This window comes from Sinocyclocheilus anshuiensis, unplaced genomic scaffold (assembly GCF_001515605.1).
Source record: "Sinocyclocheilus anshuiensis isolate Anshui unplaced genomic scaffold, SAMN03320099.WGS_v1.1 scaffold581, whole genome shotgun sequence".
NCBI lineage: Eukaryota > Metazoa > Chordata > Actinopteri > Cypriniformes > Cyprinidae > Sinocyclocheilus > Sinocyclocheilus anshuiensis.
The window spans coordinates 596099-619460 of NW_015540886.1; the positions used below are offsets into that span (position 1 = coordinate 596099).

The following is a 23362-nucleotide window of genomic DNA, read 5'->3' on the forward strand; positions in this document are numbered from 1 at the left end:
GCCGGCGGGCTTGCGGCAACCACATGTGACGACCCCGGGCTGGACTCTGCTTCATCTACGCTGAAAGCCGATCCACAGCGTGAAGTTGATGTATTTCCTCAGCGACCAGCACGGATCAGTTCCAGGCATGACGAAGCGGATATTTTTTAGAAGGCCAAACAAAGTAGTTTCGCTTTCACAATGAAACACACAGCGCCTTCACGACATGGCGGCGGCGGCAACAACAGCGATAATAAAAGTTATGCCTTCTTTCTTTGCGTGAACATTTGGGCAGCGTTATGCAAATATTCCCACATCGTGACGTAGACATGTGGGGGCGTGTTAGAACGAGGCGTTTTAGGTAGGCGTGGTTGACTCTTAACTTTTATAGAATATTATAGAGACTTTAGTCTTTACAGATCTTCTTTATGCACCAAGAGCTTGTAACACTCCAAAGAGAAAGGAAAAATTGAAATCGCATCATATGACCCCTTTAAAGTAGCCCAATTTGGCAACACTGTGTGGAGTCTTTCCTGATAGGAAGTCCTGGGGCAAGTTCAAGCTCAAACCGGTGCGCAACGTTTTGCTACGGTTTCCAGTTTGAACGACATGTTTCCTGAAAACAGTGTGCAGCGGGGTTTGAGATATGTTTTCTCTTGTTTGGTGGGTGTGTCAAAAATGTCAGCCCAATCAGCAGCAACATGTATATAAACCACGCAATGTCTTCTAGTACATATCCTTTCCTTAGGAAGGTGTGCTAGACACTGATTAATGTAACATAAAAATACTACACATATTTATATGTTTTGCGATTGTATTGTGGAGTGTCACTTTCATAAACTTTTCTATACTCCTCTGATTATATAATGGTAAATATTACAATAACATAGCACAACAACAGTTATCAGCAATAATGATAAGCCTAATACTCACAATAAAAATTATAAGGTCATATAGATCATAGCACAGTCTCGGAGGTAAGAAATGGATTATCCTTCACCTGAAATGTTTGTCTTTTCATCCTGAAATGCGAGGCAAATGTTGGATCACAATAATTAGGAACCACAGTTTCCACAAATCCCTTAACTTTATTGGGATGTTCTCTTTTATTCTGGACGGCAAGGGCAGTGACTGTAACATCGAGCGTATTTTGCAGTATTAAACACGTATTTATACCGATTTCGTCAGGCTCCGAAAATTCTTCAAAAAGAACACAAAGAATGGCCTTCTCAGCTGCCATAGTTGCAACTCTTGCGTCATCAGAACAGGGTGTTCAACGCACCACCGTTTCCTTTTAAAAAACGTTTTGCACCGTTTTGTTGGGGTTGAACGCAGCCCTGATACCAAGATAAAGGACTGGGGGTCTGGGAAAGCTATAAATATAACATTAAAATGGACATTAAAATAATTATTGATTATATATATAATTTCATAAAATATACATAACAGAAAAATGTTGTTCTGTGTTTGGAACAATGCTGCTAAATCTTAAACACTTGGAAATATGCATTTATTCAAAGCCTAGCTTGGCTGAAACGCATAGTTTCCACCAAAAATAAAATAAAAATAAATAATTTACCAAATGCTTCAAAAGTCATCGGCTGTCGGTTGAGTATATTCAGGAACTGGGAAGGACAAACAAACAAATAAATAAATAAATTAGATTTATTAAATAAAAGTGAGGCTTTTTCAAATTAGCTTATAATTATCTAAAAGTGAAATCAATTTATGGCTTATAGAGTTTTACATTTTCCAACTGGTTAATGTTGGGCTTAGATTTAAAACATCTATACGAATATGCTTCAAAAGTCATATATATAAAAAACCTTCAAAGTGACAGTAAGATCAAAATAAATCCTTGTTTTCAGGTTGGGAGTTCAGCCTTCCTGGACTGTATACAGTTCACCACAAGATGGCGCTATAGACGTAAATATGCCACGCCATGCGAAAGTAAACAAACCGTATGTGTGCAAATAAATGGATTGTTTATGAATTGGGCAGAATTTCGACTTCTTCGTGAAACCACTTTATGTTTTTATTTTTATCACTCTTTAGGTAGATTTCGCTTTCACCTGTGTTTTTCATTCCCTGTAGCAGTCTTGCAAATTAAGCACCTTTTTTTCACATGCTGTGGTTTGGTTATTAGCAGATCTCACACGTGGTTTATTTTAAGCTCATAAAAAAAGAAAAAAGCCTGTATAGTAGAATATGTTACACAAAAAGTTAAAGACCAGAGTGGGAATCTTTACTATGATTGTAGCGATGAAATTGTGATCGACCTCTGATAAATTATTGGCAAGGATTTATACCAGCCTTGTGCTCACCACAAGACTACAAGAGAGGAATGAACTTGTAAAGTGCAACAATCAATGTACACTGTTCAGTTAGAGTTAAAAACAATATTTATTTACTTACATATGTTCATACATGGTTTGAAAGGTTTGTGCAATATTATTAATGTTTTTGTAAAGACTATTTTAAAACAGTGAATTGCTTTTTTTTTTTTTTTTTTCTCAGCTAGATGCATTTGGCTTTGTGTGTTCAGCCCAAGCAAAGATGAATGGAGCAATTTTCACCTTCTGGAGATCAGATGACTGAAGTTAGTAACCATCACCCAACAGATGCTGAAGATTAAAGTGGTTTATCCTGGATATGTGTTAGGTAAATGCTGTGTAAGAACATGTTGAAAGTCCATGGATGAGTGCTTTTGATGTGTAAACATAAGGCATCTGAATGGTGAGCTAATGTCTGTTAGCGTTTACTGTTTAAATCGTTATACTGCAGTCTGCTTTTTGTCCCCAAACACCTCCTATTGGGGGAATTGGAGCATGAGACGGATGACGAACCAGACTTCATGCTGCAGACAGTCAGAAAAGGGCAATATGTAAATGGCGGTGAATGTAGGTATGTTTATGTGTATGCAGTCACACATTCAGATTTGCTCCACACATTGATATATAATTTGCCATGTCCTTTATTGTGCTAAGAATAAAGCAAAGCAATTCATCAGCTTTGGGAAGATGAAGTTTGCTGTTTAGATTATTTAAACAAAATGTTACTGCAGTTTGTTAACGTACTACATTATTACTGTCAGGCTCAGGAAAATATATTTCAGATATGGCCTTAAAGGAAAGGCTGCATGTTAGAATAAACATGCAACTATGTCTGTGCCGAAATCAATATTGCAATATTGTGTATTTCATTATTTCTGTTTGTATCATGTAACATAATGTGAGGTCCTCTTTCACTCAGACTAAATTAGATTAACAGCCATTTACCCAACACTAATGGCTGTAACATTTGGGCATGGCTGAATGAGGGAGCATTGAGTATGTGCATGCTTGTGTGTGAAAATGTGTATGCATGAAAGACTTAGGAAGTATAAAGATCCATTGCCACTTTGTAGAAACACTCCTTTTGGCTACACACTTTTGTCCTTTCTCTCAATCTTGCTCTCATGCTTTCTTGATTTCTCACACTCGGGCATGTATACACTGCACATGGTTTGTTGAAAGACAAGAGTCCTATTTTGTCCTGTTCTAGGACAGTAACGTCAGGCCTCCGCTTTATACCTCACCTCAAGGGTCCACTGCTTTGCGCTGTTTTGTGTGATGTCTTTTCTCATGAGATTTAATGTGTGACAGAGTGTGAGAAATTAATTTGCGTCCGTGATTGGGGTTTTCATGGTTAATTAAGTTAATTGAAAGTTAATTAATAAAACAATGCTTTTCCATCAATATATTTATCCTTTCAAGTGAGCAGCTACTTTATGAGGAACTGCAGTAAACTGCAATGAGCTCTCTTCATTCTGAACTTGACAGTCATCTACGGATGAAGTCTTAAAGTCTTGGCTGCAATTTTTTGGAATATTTCCACCGTCATTGGCCACAAAAAAAATGATACTGTTAATGTGACATGTTGACATTAGTGGGGCATGTTGCCACAATAATAACCTGCTATTAGACAACTAGGCTGAAATGAAGAAGGAAAACAGCTGTGAAAGACAAAAAATTAAATAGCAAAAAAATACACTACTAGTCAAAGTTTTAAAATGTTTTTTTTTTTCTTTTAAGAAGTCTCTTATGCTCACCAAGGCTGCATTTATTTGATCAAACATAATATTGTGAATTATTATTATAATTTAAAAGAACTGATCCTTCAGAAATTATATTAATATATGCTGATTTGGTGCTCAAGAAAAATGTCTTAATATTATCAATGTTGAAGAACAGTTTTTGAAGTCTGGAGTAATGTCTGCTGAAAATTTAGCTTTGTCATCACAGGAATAAATTACATTTTAGAATATATTCAAATAGAAAAAAGGTTATTTTTAAATTGTAATAATATTTCACAATATTACTGTTTTTACTGTATTTTTAATCAAATGAATGCAGGTGAGCCAAAGAGGCTTCTTTAATCAAAATCTTAATTATTACATGTACATGGTAACACTGAACCATTGTTTTGACCAATAGATTATAAAACTCATTTGACAAAATAATTGCCCCAACACAATACTTATGGAAAATACCTTTTGGTTAAAATGTATCTTTATTACATTTGTTATAGGTGATTCTTGTCTGAATGTATGTTGTTGTGCATTTATGGTGTTCACTTTGTTTACTCTGTATATATAAAAAAATATACGTTTTTGAGGACGAAATGTATTACAATTGAAGGGGTTTTTGAACTAGCAACATAGAGAACTACTGCACACTTTTCTGTAAGTTCAAAACCTAGTTATTGAGATATAACCCGTCTGACAGCTTCTCAGTGTCTTCCATAATGAGGCAAAATGAACAACCAACTCGTGTAGATGTGTAATATTCTACACGTGTAATATTTAAAGCGACATTAAAATCGATGTCATTCGACATGGAATGGGAAAGACAAATGGATTGCTGGCATATTTTTAATAATATGCCCTGGAGACTGTAAAATGTATTTAAGTGGTAGAAGACTTGTTATTACATAAGTTGATGGCTTGATTACGCTCGCGGATGTCAAGTCTCCCTCGCGCGCAAGAGAAGCGCACAGTCTGCGGAGAGCGCGAGTCAGTTCGCGTGCAAAGAGAAAATCCCGAAGATTTTTAATATAACGCTCGTGTTTGTTATCTCTGAAAAGCAACCGAACAGCTCTTCAGGCGTAAGACATGTTTGAAGTTTCACAATCTGGGGGCATAAGAAGCCCGGGTAACTCGTCGCGTAGTACTCAAATCAGTTTGTCTTAATCGCAGCCAGGGACTGTCATGAAGTGTGCGGGGAAAATGGATCTGTAAAGGCGCGATCTTTGCCTGTCAGTTGGTGCAAGTGTGGACGGAGGGGCTCGTTCAGGAGATGGCAGCTCCGATAGCTTCAGGACTTTGGTTTGGACTAGTGCTCACTGTGGCGAGTAAGCATGCAGCTCTTGTTTCCATTGACGTGTGCTACTTTCAATAATCAATTGCTTTATCATCAAAAATAACGCTCTTAACAGTTTAATACGTTTAAGTCCTTTTTTTTGTTAAAAGGCTAGGTAAAGTGTGTGTTTTACGTCTAGACACAATAACCAGTCAAAATGTGTCAGTCATAAATTGTTAAATAAGAGCACTGAAAAAAAAAACAATTACGGGGAAAATGGCAACCCCAAAATAAATGATTGTTTATTTAAGTGAATCAATATAAATTGTTATAATGTAAATCAATCAGTTATTTAACATTGACTGGTCTTAATATGTTAGGAGACTTGAGCTAGATCAATTTAATTGAATTTATAATAATTTATTAAATTAATAGCTCTTTCTAAATAATATATGTACAAAATATGGTGGTTGCAACTGTATTATCGGAGGTAGTGCATGCGTTTCTGAAGCTTTGATTTCAGAAGGGAAAACAAGAATTAAATAGCTCTGGTTATGTGACTATTTTATTTACACAAGACATGAAAACGATTCACATGAAATCAATACAACCTGTACTTTAATTTATTTATAGTTGACAACTCATTGCAAAATACATCAGGAAGTCTCTTTAGACCTGTAACCAGTGGGATTAAAGGGGTTAAATTGGGTCAGTCCACATAATGGCACGTTCTCTGTGCCCCATAGCTCACTTCACTCACAGAACTGTGAAGCATCACTTCAGTGCCCACACAGCAGTCTTTTGTGAGTGCATCATGTTTCATTGAGTATGAAGGATGACTTAATTACCTAAAATCATCGATCAGTTTCACACTGAACATGAAACAGCTATAAGATAATTTACAATCAATTGGTATTTAGAATAGACCCTTCATCATGGTTGCATAGTCATATATTTTCTTGATCTCCATGTAGTAGTGAAGGGAAACATGAGCATATGTACAATTCAGTATTAGAGTGTCTGTTTCAGTCCATTTCAGGGCATGCATGGTGATAGTGTGTGTATATGTGTGTGTGTTTTGGTTCTTGAGGCATGCTTATGCTAACTCTGTCATAACTCTGATTAGATCTTTTGCTCAGTGAGTCAGAGCTGCAGAGAGGGTCTCTTAGACACGTTCATGAACGTGTGCACACACACACACATGCACAATAAACCTAGACTTCAGAATAGCTTGTTGCTGTGAAGGACAGCTTTTATTGAAGTGTTGTTTGTGCACAGAACTCCACTGAATATATTTTGTCAATAAATGCCTAAATTGACTCGTTTTATAGCTTGCATGTATTAACGAACCGTGCAGTTGCATATTGCACAAATATATTACGACTGGCTGAAGCAAAAAGAGCTGCTTTTTTTGTGGTGTAGAGGCAGTGTTTAAGTGAACTCTATTACTAATTACTTTTTTTTTTAATACACATTGAATTCTAACAAAAAGTAAAGTAAGCCCTTGTATAAGCTGTGGATAAGGACTGGGCTCCATTTCCAACTGTTGTGATTGCCATTAGCAGTATTGATCCCTGTATCAGTGCTTCCATTAATGATTTTTATTGCTGAAGTATTTCCACTCATTAAGTTCATGGCATGAGCAAGCAACATACAAATGAGGAATACAACAAGCGATTCATCATAAAGATGCAATAAACATGAGAAGTGCTAGTAATACCGCGTTTCTGATATTGTTCAGAAAATTACCAGCTAGAACAGTTCATAAGTTTGGGGTTGGTTTGATTTTAAAATGTTTTTGAAAGAAGTGTCTTATGCTCACCAAAGCTGCATTAATTTGATTAAAAACAATTAAAAAAAATATTGTGAACTATTATTACAACTTAAAATAATTAAAAAATATTTTAAAATGTAATTTATTCCTGTGGTGGCAAAGCTGAATTTTCAGCAGACATTGCTCCAGTCTTATTTTTCACATAATCCTTCAGAAATCATCCTAATGATTTGGTGCTCAAGAAACATTTCCCATTATTATTATCGATTTTGAAAGCAGTTTTGCCGCTCAATATGTTTGCGGAAACTGTGATACATTTCAGGATAAATTTCAGGATTCTTTGTTAAATATAAAGTTAAAAACAGCATTTATTATATATATTTTTTAACATTATAAATGTTTTTACGGTCACTTTTGATCAGTTTAATGCATTCTTGCTGAATAAATATATTTTAATAAATGTAGTATAGTATTAAATTATTATCACATTAAGACCTCAAAAAGGCTTGAAACAACATGCTCTGCCCAATAAATGGAAGCTAGGCTACTTGAACCGTTTGAACATAATTCCAATATATTGAAAAGAATAAGTGATTAACAAGCCATCAATGTGTAATAATGGGGTTTCAGTCTCTGTAGGAATTGTGAAAATATGTTCTGGGATTCCGGAAAAAGTGTGATATACTAAAACCCCCACACAGTCTCAGATTCTTAAACTAATGAAAACTGAAATGTGGGGGAAAGCCTTCAGCGGAAAGAAAGCATCTGAGCGAAGGTGAGAGAAAGACCGAAACACTCTCTTTTAGAGGTAAAGGGTAGCATGAAGTGGATTTGACTCTCTCACATACTGAAATTGCGGCACTAGGGTAACTGTTGGGCCATAGCTAGTGAATATGTGTATATGTATTTGTATGTATATATGGATATGCATCAAGTTGTTTGATGCAGTGGAGCTTGGCTGCAGATGGAGTAGCTTTTAATAATTTAGTTGGTGGATATTTATGCCACTCAAACACTGATACACTGGTTAAGCACCGCCCTGCCAAACAGAAGAGCATAGTTGTGTTTAACTTAGAATGGGAAGTGTTTATGTGTAAGTCTGTGTGCTAGTGCTAATATTAAATGCTATGTTATTATTTTGTATGCCTAGTAAAGTACTCTGCAGACTAGGTCTGTGTGTGTTTGTCTGTGTTGGTGTGCATCTGTTACTGCTGTCTGTGTGATGAGGCAGGTTTTATTTGAGTGCAGCTGAATTATTCACAGAGTTGAAGTGCACCGGGCTGGAAAAGCTCAGTGCATGCAACTGTGAGTGTGTGTGTGTGTGTGTGTGTGTTTTTGTATAATTTTGAGATGGTCCAAGTGTGTTTTTCTTTCCAAGCCCCAGTCCTGCCTTGGTTGTTTAGGAGTGTGTGTATTTTTGTGAAGAGCCCTGAAGCAGGACATGGGGCTTGTCTGATTAAGTCAGGTGTTTAGTAACACTTTTATCATAGGGTTTTCCACAGATATTAGTCACCACTCTAGACAGCATCCTCCATACTAAATAGTCATTTTAAACAAGACAGTGTGTTTATGCTGAAGATGTTATAATCTCGAACCATTAGTATACTGTTTTTTTGTTTGTTTTTTATTATTATATTGGGAAATGTGTTAATTAATTAATGAATGCAATCTTCACTGTAGTGGAGTCTCAGTTGGAAGCAGTTGCTCTAAGAAAGGAAGTACACTGATTGACAGTTCAGTTGCACCTCCCAATGTGAGTTCCTTCATACAGAGTTTGGAGAAAAAACATCTGATATTACAGTAAAATGTTTTTTATACTTAAACTTTGAGATATATACGAATTCAACCTTTTACTGTTTTTTAAAAATAAGTAAATAAGTCTTGTTTTTTCCAGACTAATAGATTGCTCAAACACACTGGTGTTGAGAACAGTTTGCATTCTTTCATAATTATGGAAGCCACCTTAATGAATGAATGAATGAATGCATATTGTGAAATGAAGCATAAATAAAAAGTTGAGATATAAAGTCGCAATTGTGAGTCACAATTGGGAGAATTTGGGAGAAGTCAAAACTGTTAGTAACAATTACAAGAAATATAAACACACTTGAGATAAATAGTTGCAGTGACTTTTTAAATTTTTAACTCAGAAGCAGAAACTATGGAAGCCCATTTCTGCCATCGTATAAAAAAGTAATTGTGACTTTTTATTTCACAATTATTTTTTCCTGCAATTCTTACTTTATAGTGGATTTTGTTTCTTGCAATTCTGAAAAGAAAGTCAGTTTTCTTGGTTTCTCCTAATTCTGAGCTTACATCTTGCAATTCTGACTGTTGTGTTTTTTTTTCTGCCACAGAATAAAAAAATATAAAAAAAGATCATTGTAATTTTATCTCACGTTTCTGACTTTTTTCTCAGAATTGCACATTTATTTTATTTGTGAAGAAAAAAAAAGTCTGAAATGTGACATTAAAAAGTCGCAATTACTTTTTTTTGTGGCAGAAACAAGCTTTCATAAGAAACAGACTTCCATACAGAATTGCTCATCAAGAACTAAAAAGGCTTAATAGGTTATATATATTTTTACATAACAGTTATATTATACTGTAATTATATGTTTTGAATATGCAAGTAAACAAACCAACAAAAAAACACTTTCTTCAAAATTATTTTTTTCTTTTGTAAAATTAAAATATCTTCTAGTAATCTGATTATTACTGACTAGAAGATGTTCCAATATGTTGCCCATAATGCGTAACATGAAACAACTGGAAACAAAAACTAACATGGTTACCTCTGTGTTTTGTAGTGTTCATTTATGGTCATATCATTTTGCTCACTAAACCCTCATTATGATAATTACTGTCAGACTCTGCTTTTATATGCTGTTAGGCCTGTCACAATAATCAATATATCGACTTATCACGCAATATATGTACATGACCTATTATATTGAAGGATATTAATATATCGCCCATTATATTTACTTAAAAAAATCATTTCACCATGTTTTGTACATTCCACTTGCGCCTGTGTCTTTTGCAACTTAACATTAACATTAACGTTACGTACATAACGTGGTGTAGTCATGAGGTCCTAGTTCAAATTTAAAAAATGCTTCTACAAAAAAAGTTTCATCTGCAGATATGGTCTTGTTTAGGGATCTGTGCCTTTGTGCATACGGACATCTGACTGCTAAGCAGTGAATGTGTTTTTCAGCAATAGTGTGCACCCTTAATTTACAAATCTGAAAAAATCTGTAGATGGAAAAATCTCCATACAAGTTCTTTGTGCATTTTTCTTTTTTTTCTACTTGTTACTTTGCACTTTTTGTTAGAAAATGTTTATTTACTATTTATTTAGGTTTTTAAGGTATCTAATATTTTGATACTTAATTTCCATGATCTAAATATTCTTAAAAATTAAAAGTTTGTTGTCATTTGGAAGTGTGTAGGCCATCCTGCATTATTATGCTGTTACATTATGATTATATATTCAGTGGCATAAAATGGTCTTTTAAATGACAATAATATCGCTTATCGCAATTATTTCTGGGGCAATATATCGCACAACAAAAAGTTGTTATCGTGAGAGGCCTATATGCTGTAATATGAGAGCTTGTGATAAAGAGAATGTGTGCTGATGGGGCAGTGATGGGCTGAACAGCTGACTCATGTTTGGCATTAAAGAATGATCGTCCCCATGGGGTCTTAATGAGAGATGTGGCATAGGGCTTCTGTGACCCTCTGCATGCTGTCTTTGAATCATGAGGATTGTTGCTTCGGTGCATCTTATTTACAGATGAATGGGGCTCATTATGTAACTGTCTGGATTCATAATAATGGATGTGTTAATTCTTTTGAAGGGATAATGAAATTTGACATTTAAAAGAGACGTTAACCACAGGTAGCATCAATATGCGCATAGAGAGATTAATAAAACTGATTTTTTTTTTTTTGCAGGAATATTTGTAGTAGGGTTGTCAGTTGAATAAATGAGTTAATTATAAGATTTGTGGATTAATTTGATATATCACTATTTGCTGAGAAAAGAAATACAGAATACATCATTAAGATGGGTCATAAAGCAATGAATGGTGTAAGGGAAACAGGTCAATTTAGCTCAAAGGGAATCATTTAAGATTTTATAGGGAATTTGGACAGAATCACTGTTTTACGGCTGATCACTGAGACGGCCAGCGAGTCATTGAACGAGCCGTATAACATCAACTCTGCAATGGATATTTATATCCAAAATATAGTGAAAACACTATTAATTAGCACAGTAACAAGATCGGCAGTTTAAGACATTAACTTGTAAGCACAAAACACAAGATACTTCTCTTTTCAATATAAATAAGGCTTTATTGGATAAATCTAAGACATATAAATCTTAGATTGTCTGATTCGGTCTGATATCCTACAATGGACATTAAGAAAACGTGGATTTAGAAGTTAATAAATTGTTAATTTATCTGTGTACATTTATCTGTGTACATACACAGTCAATTCAATCTCTGCCGTTTTGAATAATAGCCTCCAAAAATGTGTTCTCAAAAGATTGTTGAGTACGAAAACTTTCACTCTCAGCTTTGGGCAGTTCTTGGAGAGTTTCAGATTGGTTCTGCTTCACTTGCTCAAATGGCTCCCAAAATTGCTTATCGTGGCATTCATTTAATTTGTCACATGTTTTAGCTGTACTTGTTGAGCTGTTATTCAGATGGAGTATGTCTCACTGAGCACAGGCTGGGTGATTGTGTGTTGAATGCAGACTGCTGCCCCAGTGCTTCTACTGTCAACTTTAATCTTGTAGTCTCTGTACTCATTGTCCCCGCAGTGCACTGCTTGTCCACAGAGTGATGTCATTTGTCCTGACTTGCTGTCCCTTAGAGACAGCGGCACAGAAACACCAGTAGAGTTTTGGACTTTCTCTTTTCTTCTTTCTGAAACTTACTTTTTGGCCTCTGTATAGTGTTCAAAATTACCGTTTTGTTACATGTGCCAATAACAAGTAAATAGAAAATCTTATAGTCATAAAATATTTTTATTGGCCATGAAACTTTTTTATATTATTTCCTTAAAATATAGATCTATGCATATGACCATGTATTTATCTAGCTGTTTTTATTTGGTTCTGGAGTTATAACAATAGTAGAAAATAACTCCTTTGTTAAACTTTTGTTGGTAAATTTTCCTTTAATGTAAAAGCTGTTAGAAGACACACAGCAGTCAGTGAGTTTTGGAAAGTTTAGATTTTGTTTTCTTTTTTTAAGTTACACTACCCTTCAAAAATTTGGGGTTGGTAAGATTTGTTAAAATATTTTTTAAGAATTCAAAAATATTATCCTTTTAACCATTTTAAGTCATTTTCTTTTCCCCCAAAAATGCTAGTTAATGTTATCTCATTGCATTTTCCTCACACAGGTTATAACAACTTCACTATTTATTTATTTATTTTTTGATAATTTTTGTACTTTTTGGGATGTTTTCCCCCCACCTTGTTACACTTGTGGTGTTAGTAGTCAAAAATGACAGGCCTACAAAAAATTGCTTGTACATTTCTTTTTATTCTTGTTATTGGATTCAGTCTATTTATGAGTTTCTTTTCTTTTACATTTCCACAGGTTTTGTATTTCTTTATGGAACTGATTGATCGAAGGCATCATTGTTCTGACCTCAGTTTAAAAAAAAGTTGAGGTGCATAAACTCAGCAAAAAACAGTTTGACAAAAATATTAAATCCAAGGTTTGTTAATAATTTAGCATAATGAAAAACAGTCATTTTTGACCAGGGACACCAAATTAGGTAAAGGATTTTTAACACAGCCCTAGCGTTTATTAAAATATATATATTTAAACCATGCATTATGTAAGGGAAACAGGTCAATTTAGCTCAAAGGGAATCATTTAAGATTTTATAGGGAATTTGGACAGAATCACTGTTTTACGGCTGATCACTGAGACGGCCAGCGATTCATTGAACGAGCCGTATAACATCAACTCTGCAATGGATATTTATATCCAAAATATAGTGAAAACACTATTTATTAGCACAGTAACAAGATCGGCAGTTTAAGACATGAACTTGTAAGCACAAAACACAAGATACTTCTCTTTTCAATATAAATAAGGATTGTCTGATTCGGTCGGATATCCTACAATTATTTCCCCTAAAAAAATACTGGTCAGTATTTACTGAACAAAACCCAGTTTTACCCCAATTTGTCACTTGTGTTCATTTATAAATTTTGTGTTAATTTTGCATCATGAGTGTATTGATAGTGTTACACAAGTTATTTAAATAAATCCCAAGTAAACCATTTCTTCCATTCAAATTCAAAACCTACATTTTTAACATGTTAATGTCTGTTTTTCAGCTGTATGGTGTGCCGAGGTGGAGGAACGTTTAGTAAACTATTTACTCTCCCCTGACCGATACAACAAGCTGATCCGTCCGGCAGTCAACAAGAGCCAGCAGGTCACCATTGCAATCCAAGTGTCCCTTGCCCAGCTCATCAGTGTGGTGGGTAGTTGGAACATGAAAAGCTGCCACACATGGCACATTTTATTAAATCACTTTTTGTAATATGTTAATGTTTGTATTTCAGAATGAGAGAGAGCAGATCATGACCACCAACTGTTGGCTCACCCAGGTATGAACAGTGGAACTTTTGTGTTTGGGTTGTATTATTATTATTATTAATAAAAGTCTTTCTAAGGTGTGTGTCATTTGCAGGTATGGAATGATTACCGGTTGATGTGGGATCCAGAGGAGTATGAAGGGATAAGAAAAGTGCGCCTTCCTTCCCAGCATATATGGCTGCCTGACATTGTTCTGTACAAAAAGTGAGAAACTTTCTAGTACAGAAAAATATTTTGTTCAGATTTTATTTTGACTTAAAGCAATAGTTTACGCAAAAATGAAAATTCTGTCATCATTTCAACTATTTTTTCTGATACACTGAAAGTCAATGGGGTCCAAAACCACACTGGACCTCATGGACTTTCATTGTATGGGCAAGAACAAGACAAGATATATTTTTTTTTAATATCTCCTTTTGTGTATTGTAGAAGAAAGTCATACAGGTTTGGAGTAAATGATGACAGAGCGTTCATTTTCTGCTGAACTACCCCTTTAAATAATTTAGAAAAGGCTTTATTTGTTAAAAGGTTGAATCCTTACAAAAAATACAGGTTGCAGCAGGAGACTTATGTAATTATTATTATTAATTTTTTTACAATGCTGCGTCAATGCATGATTTGGAGAGGGTTTCACCTTTACCAAGGACAGAGTTACTGCGTTAATCTCAGGAACTGAGACTGAGATTAGAATGACAGCGTTTTTTTGCATGATGTTGAGCTGGCACTCAGGATAAGAGTATCAGCTTTAACTTTCACCTTTATTATGCACTTTATTATGCACACAAGCACAATAGGATACTTTGCTTTTTGTATTTAAAACAACCAATTTAAATGTGTTTGTCATTATTTAGTGCTGATGGGACATATGAAGTGTCTTTCTACTCCAATGCAGTCGTGTCAAATAACGGTGAGGTTGCCTGGCTACCACCAGCCATTTATAAGAGTGCCTGTAAAATTGAGGTCCGGGACTTCCCCTTTGACCAGCAAAACTGCACACTCAAGTTCCGCTCATGGACTTATGACCACACAGAAATCGACCTCATCTTGCTTTCGGACTTTGCCAGCCGAGATGACTTCAAGCCAAGCGGTGAGTGGGATATTGTCTCGTTGCCTGGTCGCAAAAACGAAGACCCTAATGACGCCACATATTTGGATATAACATATGATTTTATCATCAGACGTAAACCGCTGTTCTACACCATTAACTTAATCATCCCATGTGTTCTCATCACTTCACTGGCCATCTTAGTTTTTTACCTACCGTCAGACTGTGGGGAGAAGATGACTTTGTGTATTTCTGTTCTTCTGGCCTTAACTGTGTTCCTCTTGCTTATTTCCAAAATTGTACCACCGACCTCACTCGCTGTGCCCCTCATTGGAAAGTACTTGATGTTCTCCATGGTCTTGGTGACTTTTTCAATTGTTACAAGTGTGTGTGTGCTAAACGTGCACCATCGTTCCCCAAGCACACACACAATGCCCAAATGGGTCAAATACTACTTTGTGTTCCGTTTGCCTGCTTTTCTATTCATGCGACGACCGGGAGAGTCCAACAAATTTCACAGGAAGCACCAGCAGTGCTCTTCATCTGATCTCCCAGCAAAAAGTGAGGCGGATGAGACTGATTCCACCTTCGTTGTCAATGAAGATGCCAAGCACATTGGTTGGAGACCTGACGAGTTGCAGGAAAACACAGAATTTCGTAAGCGAATGGCGGTAAAGTGCTCTGCAGACATGGAGGAGGCTGTGAAGGGGGTCCGATATATCGCTGACAAGTTGAAAAATGAGGATGATGATGAAGGGGTGAGTGCTGGATTGAGTTTCACTTAAATAAACTGAATTTGTGTATTTTTATACTTTTATATATATCAATCAAATTATATTTTGTATATACAGTGGGTACGGAAAGTATTCAGACCCCCTTCAATTTTTCACTCTTTGTTATATTGCAGCCATTTGCTAAAATAATTTAAGTTAATTTTTTTTCCTCATTAATGTACACACAGCACCCCATATTGACAGAAAAACACAGAATTGTTGACATTTTTGCAGATTTATTAAAAAAGAAAAACTGAAATATCACATGGTCCTAAGTATTCAGACCCTTTGCTGTGACACTCATATATTTAACTCAGGTGCTGTCCATTTCTTCTGATCATCCTTGAGATGGTTCTACACCTTCATTTGAGTCCAGCTGTGTTTGATTATACTGATTGGACCCGTACCCACTGTATTTATCTATTTATTTATAATTGACTGCTTGTCAAATAATTGCAATTTTAAATATTTTCATATGCCAGAAAAAAATGTTACAATTTAAAAATAATTTTTTTCAGCATTGTTACAAAACGAAATTATCTTTCAAATGTTTTTTGGAACTTTCCATTCATCAAAGAATCCTGAAAAAAGTTTGTCACAGTTTCCACAAAATATTAAGCAGCACAACTGTTTTCAATATTGATAATAATATAAAATGTTTTTTGAGCACCAAATCAGCATATTAGAATGATTTCTGAAGGATCACGTGACCCTGAAGACTGGAGTAAAGATGCTGAGAATTCAGCTTTGCCATCACAGGAATAAATTGCATAAAAAAAAAAAAATAATAATAATTAAAAAAAATATATATATACAGTATATATCACAAGATTACTGTTTTTACTGCTTTTTGTTTAAATAAATGCAGCCTTGGTGAACAAAAGAAACTTCATAAAAAAAATTACAACTTTTGAATGGTAGTGCACTTATATCAAACATAAATTCAAATAAATCTGCATGTTCTCTCTTTCTCACAGATCATCGAGGACTGGAAATATGTGGCTATGGTGATTGACCGTCTGTTTCTGTGGATCTTTGTTTTAGTGTGTGTTGTAGGAACCGTCGGCCTCTTTATGCAGCCACTTTTCAAGAGCTATAACACACCCACCACTGATGATTTGTAGATCACATAAAGTCAGACCAGCTACAACCCAACCCACATGGCTGTTTATTTTCAATGCACAACCTACTCTTATCACGAACTTGACATGACAACCTTCTTATTTCAATAAATATTGTAGCAAAAAAAACAACAATGGACTTTAAACCTGATACATTTCATACACGTTAAGCTCTGTGCACCATTCAGTGCACAATGGCACAAAATTCTTAGATGCTGTTGAGTCAGAGCACAATACTGGACATACACTGAATATTTAACTGCCCCTAACACTGACCTGAACTCAAAAACCCTTCAGAGCTGTCATTCAACCACAACATTTAGCCCTGGAGGCTTCAACATTCTCTAACCTCTCGTAGAAAATGAAGCTCCAAATCCCAAAATGGCTCCAAACCAACACTACCCTTAACTGGATTTGTCAAAACTGAGTGTTTTTCTGAAGCACATTCAAATTTTCAGAAATTTCCAAATGCTTGTGTGCAGGATGCATTAAAATCTGCACAATTCTGTAAAAAAAACACTTGTTTACATCAGAGAAACTCATCATAGACCTGTAATGTGTTTAAGGTGCTTTGACACATTAGAACTACAGTATGTACTGTGTCTTTAAAAACATCAATCATAGCTCAATAGCAATGTGGGTAATTATATTAATTCAATTAATAAGCTGTTTACTGGAATATAGATCTTAAACCTTAACATACACACATTATTACATATGTTATTTATTACACATGTTCACTTTTTCCCCCCCTTGTTATACTGTTAGAATGGTTGAAACATTACATGAACAGCATCTTGCAACAGCATTTTGATTGACATTTACAGATTTTTGGATGTGCTGTCATTGGAATGATTGATAAGTGCTTAATATGTAATTATTATCATAATGTTATTTTATTACGATGATCATGTGATGTATTAAGAATAAATTAAAACCATCCAAAATTTTTGTCACTTTTGCACTTTAATTTACATAAATTTAGCTGCTAATGTATATTATGATTGCTGCAATATATTATTGAGTCATAAGGGCAAGGAAATGTGATTACAGCTAAGTTTTATATGCAGCATATGAATATTTGTTTAGAACTGTGTTGGGTTGTAAACGGTGCTTGATCTGTGCACATGTCTCTCCTGATTCAGATGAGATGACTTCTTCACTTAAAGCAATATTATAGATAGAGGACTCTAAGTTAAAAATGCTTTGATGATTTTTTTTTTCAAACACAGCTTTTTGCTTCGCAAGATGTTATAATTGAAGTTAATTGGCCTTGAGGTGTGTGAATTACTTGTGGATTATTGTGATGTTTTTATCAGCTGTTTGGACTCTGGTGAGCAAGTGATGTAGGCTAATGCTAAATTTCTCCATATCTGTTCTGATGAAGAAACAAAGTCATCAACATCTTGGATGGCCAGAGGGTGAGCATGTTTTCACCAAATGTTCATTTTTGCGTGAACTATTCATTTAAAAACCTCTGGGTCATTAAAACCCTAAAATGACTTTAGGAAAGAATCTGCTGAAACGACATTTTTTTCTATGCTTCCACATGACTGCTTGTAACACACAACACTGGTAAGTAAAAAAAGCATGCATCTGCTATGCAGAAGGGGGTCTTTTCATCTTCTTTTCACTTTAATCACTTCTACTTGCTGTGAGGGTTTGGACTGTATTTTTGCTGTGTTAATTTCTGTGGACTCTCGGAGATATTTTTAGTGTTTTTCAATGTTAACTCATCATGACTGTGACTCTGCTGATTTGACAGGTGGTGACAGTGCAGTCAGGGGAGTGTGCAAATGGAGGCTGAGATGCATTATTTAAAGGAGTGTATGAATATTTAAGTTATTTTAATTCTGTTTTTTGCTCTCTTCGGAAGACAGCAGTCTATGTGCAGATGCATGCAGACATGCATATGCAGTGCGGATGAAGGAAGCTAATCAGGACAGAATGTGAGTCAGCAACCATTAAATCATAATGCCAAATGTGATAATACCAGCGACTTCACTACACTGTAAAATCCAATAGTTATCCTTACTTAGATATAATTGGTTATCTTTACTTAGTTGTTATACTTACTAGGTTTTGTTAAGTTACAGCCATTTTACGGCGAGTAAAACAACTAACTTACTGCTATGAGTAACTGTTACTTAAATTATTCAAGTAGCCACAACGAAACCAATGACATTAATTGACCAGTGAGAGGCAGCAGTGCGCTAATGTGTTGCTAATGTGCAACAAAACAACAGAAGAAGAAATAAGCACGGTTAGATCATTGTGCCAATTGCAAAGCCAGGCAAGGATCATACACAACCAAATAACTACAGGCCCATAGCATTAGCTCTCAGCAGGTTTTAAAGTCAATACTTAGGTGCCACTGATATAATTAATTATTTACTGTACTGTTTTGCAGTGTTCCCTCTGTAATTTTATAAGACTGTGATGCTTTGGTCACTTTTTGGGTTAAAGTTATTTTTTTAATTTATAATTTTATTGTCAATATATTTTAATACATCACAAATCATAGTCATTACGTGATTACACCTTTAAGGGTTAAACTGAATGAGCTCTTTGTCTTGCAGTAATTGTTATTTCTTTGCTGTGTTGAAACACTTACTACAGTAATACAGAGGAATTGCTGCTTTTGAATTGGTTTTATTACTAAGGCCTCAAATGGGTATGCATAGAAATGCGTATACCTTCTTTCTTTCTTTCTTTCTTTCTTTCTTTATGTAATCCTTGTAAATCATGCGAATATCAAGAAATGAATGTGTCTCTAATCTACAAGCCACAACATTAGTGGAAGTTCCTTTTAACCGAAGAATTATTTGTAATTTTTAGGAACTATTAATATGGTTATATTTTATAATATAAAATATTAATAATTTTAGTCTCATCAATATGGGCCTCAGTACACTGGAGGTGAGGTATTTCATCTTAAGCTGTTATACCCAGCAGTAGAGCAGTCTTCCGTTCTCAATCACCGTTCTACACTTTATTTACAATTTCAAATAATTTCTTGTGGATGCAGTATACCTGTAACCACTGTATTTTAAATTTTTTTTTGCAGATATACGAGGACACTTGACACCCTACAACTCCTAAAAATGTATGTTGCTACCTTAATTGTTTTCAATATTTTAAAATAAACAATGTGAATGACTTCTTTATTGACACTGACAAACATATTTGTACTGCAATTTTTTAATGTCTTAAACTTTTGTTTTTCTTGTTTTACTTCTAGAACCCAGATTTGACAGCAGTGCACACCCATCAGAGGGCTACCTATTTTACTTTGTGATTACCCCAGATACTTCTACAACTAACCCGCTTTGTAAGTTCTCATAGTTACACCGTAAAGAAGCACATAGCTGTATGGAAATTTCCTTTGTATCTGCTGGTATATTACTGAGATACTTGTATAAAGATGAATGTTGATTATATATCTTGTTCACCCAAAAAAGAAAATTATGCCATTGTCATTCCATCCCATGAAAAAGTGTTCATCTTCATGACACGAATGAAGATATTTAACCCAAAACTTTGACACTTCGAAATGTTCCTAAAAAAACATAAAATAAATCCAAATGAATGGGGCCATTTAATCTACTTTTGGGCCAAACGGTTCTATGAATAGTAAGGAGCAGCTCCAGTTATATTTCTGCTTGAACTTGGTTAGGCATAGTGTGATTACAAAACCATTCTTGATCCAGAATTCTTAGTCGAACATGCTGAACCATCCTGTAGAAAGCCTGTAGTGACGTCGCTGCTCAGGATTGGCCGTTTGTCTTTTGCCTAGCCACCAGTTTCTCTAGCTGGCCAAGTGTGCTATTTGAGCGAAGTAAACAAGTTAATATTAAAATTAAAAGAATCTTTCATAACATGGGCGCTATTTTCATCTAGTACCGTATCTTAACTCTTGCATTACCAAGGCAACGACATTTGTGTTGCATTCCAAAGAGCTCTGTTAACAGCCCAAGTGTGAAAAATGAAACAATATCTGTATCGGCTTGGGCCGGATCAACACAGAATGGTTAAGCAATGAGGATGGTTTGGCCCGACAGTGGAAAAGTGTCTCAAGTCTTCTGAAGAGACATGACTGCTATGTATGATCAAGTGTCTAAAGTATTGGGTGAATAGACAATCAGTTGAAGGACAGAAATTTCTTGGATTTAATTGAAAATGGCTTCATTTGTGTTCTGAAAATAAACAAAAGTCATGGGTGAGTAATGATCACATAAATTTCAAGTTTGGGTGAACTAACCCAATGGCATGGCAGTGTAGGCAGGACAAATAAAGCTGAAAACTGATCATCCACATTTCCCTACTTCTACAACTAACCCGCTTTGTAAGTTCTCATAGTTACACCGTAAAGAAGCACATAGCTGTATGGAAATTTCCTTTGTATCTGCTGGTATATTACTGAGATACTTGTATAAAGATTAATGTTGATTATATATCTTGTTCACCCAAAAGAGAAAATTATGCCATTGTCATTCCATCCCATGAAAAAGTGTTCATCTTCATGACACGAATGAAGATATTTAACCTAAAACTTTGACACTTCAAAATGTTCCTAAAAAAAACATAAAATAAATCCATATGAATGGGGCCACTTAATCTACTTTTGGGCCAAACGGTTCTATGAATAGTAAGGAGCAGCTCCAGTTATATTTCTGCTTGAACTTGGTTAGGCATAGTGTGATTACAAAACCATTCTTGATCCAGAATTCTTAGTCGAACATGCTGAACCATCCTGTAGAAAGCCTGTAGTGACGTCGCTGCTCAGGATTGGCTGTTTGTCTTTTGCCTAGCCACCAGTTTCTCTAGCTGGCCAAGTGTGCTATTTGAGCGACGTAAACAAGTTAATATTAAAATTAAAATAAATATTTAATCTTTCATAACATGGGCGCTATTTTCATCTAGTACCGTATCTTAACTCTCGCATTACCAAGGCAACGACATTTGTGTTGCATTCCAAAGAGCTCTGTTAACAGCCCAAGTGTGAATAATGAAACAATATCTGTATCGGCTTGGGCCGGATCAACACAGAATGGTTAAGCAATGAGGATGGGTTTGGCCCACAGTGGGAAAGTGTCTCAAGTCTTTTGAAGGGACAGAAAAAAAAACCATTGGCAACTGGTGTGGCCAACCCAGTGCCATTCTTAAACTCATCGTACTGCTACCTCCACTGTTAAGAAGCATACCCTAAATCAGATTGTTTTTGCTATGTTTCAAAATGGTTGTAATACAAGTTAACACTGCATTGAAAAACATAAAAAATACATTACCTTTACTTTTGAACTGTCGCTAACTTAAATGTATGTGTAATTGTACAGGTGCATCTCAATAAATTAGAATGTCGTGGAAAAGTTCATTTATTTCAGTAATTCAACTCAAATTGTGAAACATAAAAAATACATTACCTTTACTTTTGAACTGTCGCTAACTTAAATGTATGTGTAATTGTATGTGTGTGATGAATAGAACATTGTTTTCATTAATTTATAATGGCTGTTTGAAGCACTTAAGTTACTGGAGTAATGCTTACTTGTTTTTTTTAAGGCAATCGGTTTGCATGCTTTTAGCAAGTAAATTATATTGCTGTTCAAGTAAATACAACTAAGAAATTCCAAGTTGCAGGAAATGTTACATGAGTTAGCTCAACTTAAATAAATGAGTTTATTGTACTTAATCATTTAGTTGTTGAAAATAGTGATTCTGAGTTACCAGAACTTGCGTGTAAGTTTAGAGCACTTAATAAACCTTTGTTAGTACAAATTACTATTCTTATTTCACTTCACTTGTTTTTTTCAAGGCAATCGGTTTGCATGCTTTTTTTAAGTAAGGTTTACTAATTAGAATTTACAGTGTACTTTTAACTATTCTTATGCATTTTTCTGATTCTGTCCATGCATTACTGATTTTGAGTTCTGATGTGTATTAGAATATTTAGACCATGTTTTTGTTATCCAGTAGAGTTTATTCCCATATTTGAATGATAGAGAATCACATGCAAAGGCATGAGATAAAAGTGACACAGACTCTCATGGAGGCCACAGCTGGTTCCAACTGGAGCAGAAAATCATCTAAGCTCAGACGGTAGCCATGAACGCTGAGGAGATATGTTTGCCTGAGCTGCTGCTTGGACTCAGTGTGAGTGTTTACACAAGAGACAGTGACACTGAGTTTTTATTTGAATATGTTCAGCATTAAGCTGAAGAAAAACCATACAAAAGTCTTATTTTTAGATAAAATCAGCTACAGCATAATTTACATTGGGTTAAGTACATACTATATAGATCACAGTCCTGAGTGAAGAATTAGTTCAGGCCAAAAACTGACAGTTACAATTACACTGATCTTTTTGGTGAAGCGATATATTCATCTGCCCCTTTAAACTGGCACGCACGCACTTCGAGTCTGCTCTTCTGTGGGACCTGAGTGCGCTTGCCCCTGGATGGATTTTCTCTGGGAGTTATCTACTCCCATCCTCTGCTTCTTTACAGCGTATTCCCAGCAAAATAACAACTACAAAATTGTATCACTTGTTACGAAAAGTTATTTTTAAAGGGCAGTTGTGTTTCAACTAATTTTTACTTGGTGTCAGGTCAATTTCAAATACTTTATCTGAAAATGACGCTGGCAGTCGTCGTTTTTTTTACTCTGTTTACCAGCATAATTGCCACCACG

General features: G+C 35.2%; 1 protein-coding gene across 2 annotated transcripts; it reads left to right on the top strand.

Annotated features, from left to right (window-relative positions):
• The first annotated feature begins 2530 nt into the window (after positions 1 to 2530).
• On the top strand, positions 2531 to 16724 carry LOC107688697 (neuronal acetylcholine receptor subunit beta-2-like). Of its 2 annotated transcripts, XM_016486434.1 has the most exons (7): positions 2531 to 2640; positions 2764 to 2883; positions 13469 to 13614; positions 13700 to 13744; positions 13828 to 13937; positions 14585 to 15536; positions 16529 to 16724. In XM_016486434.1, exons 2-7 carry the CDS (start codon positions 2868 to 2870, stop codon positions 16673 to 16675), a joined length of 1416 nt encoding a protein of 471 aa, XP_016341920.1. In that variant the 5' UTR covers positions 2531 to 2640; positions 2764 to 2867; the 3' UTR covers positions 16676 to 16724. The 2 variants fall into 2 exon arrangements, with proteins under 2 accessions (XP_016341920.1, XP_016341919.1); XM_016486433.1 differs by lacking the exons at positions 2531 to 2640; positions 2764 to 2883 and adding an exon at positions 4868 to 5370.
• Positions 16725 to 23362: the final 6638 nt, after the last annotated feature.

Bases quoted from the DNA above. Each gene is read 5' to 3' on its own strand.
- LOC107688697 (XM_016486433.1), top strand. From the start codon at position 5,316: ATGGCAGCTCCGATAGCTTCAGGACTTTGGTTTGGACTAGTGCTCACT. The intron at 13,745-13,827 runs GTATGAACAGTG...TGTCATTTGCAG, and splicing joins CCAACTGTTGGCTCACCCAG to GTATGGAATGATTACCGGTT. The intron at 15,537-16,528 runs GTGAGTGCTGGA...TCTTTCTCACAG, and splicing joins ATGAGGATGATGATGAAGGG to ATCATCGAGGACTGGAAATA.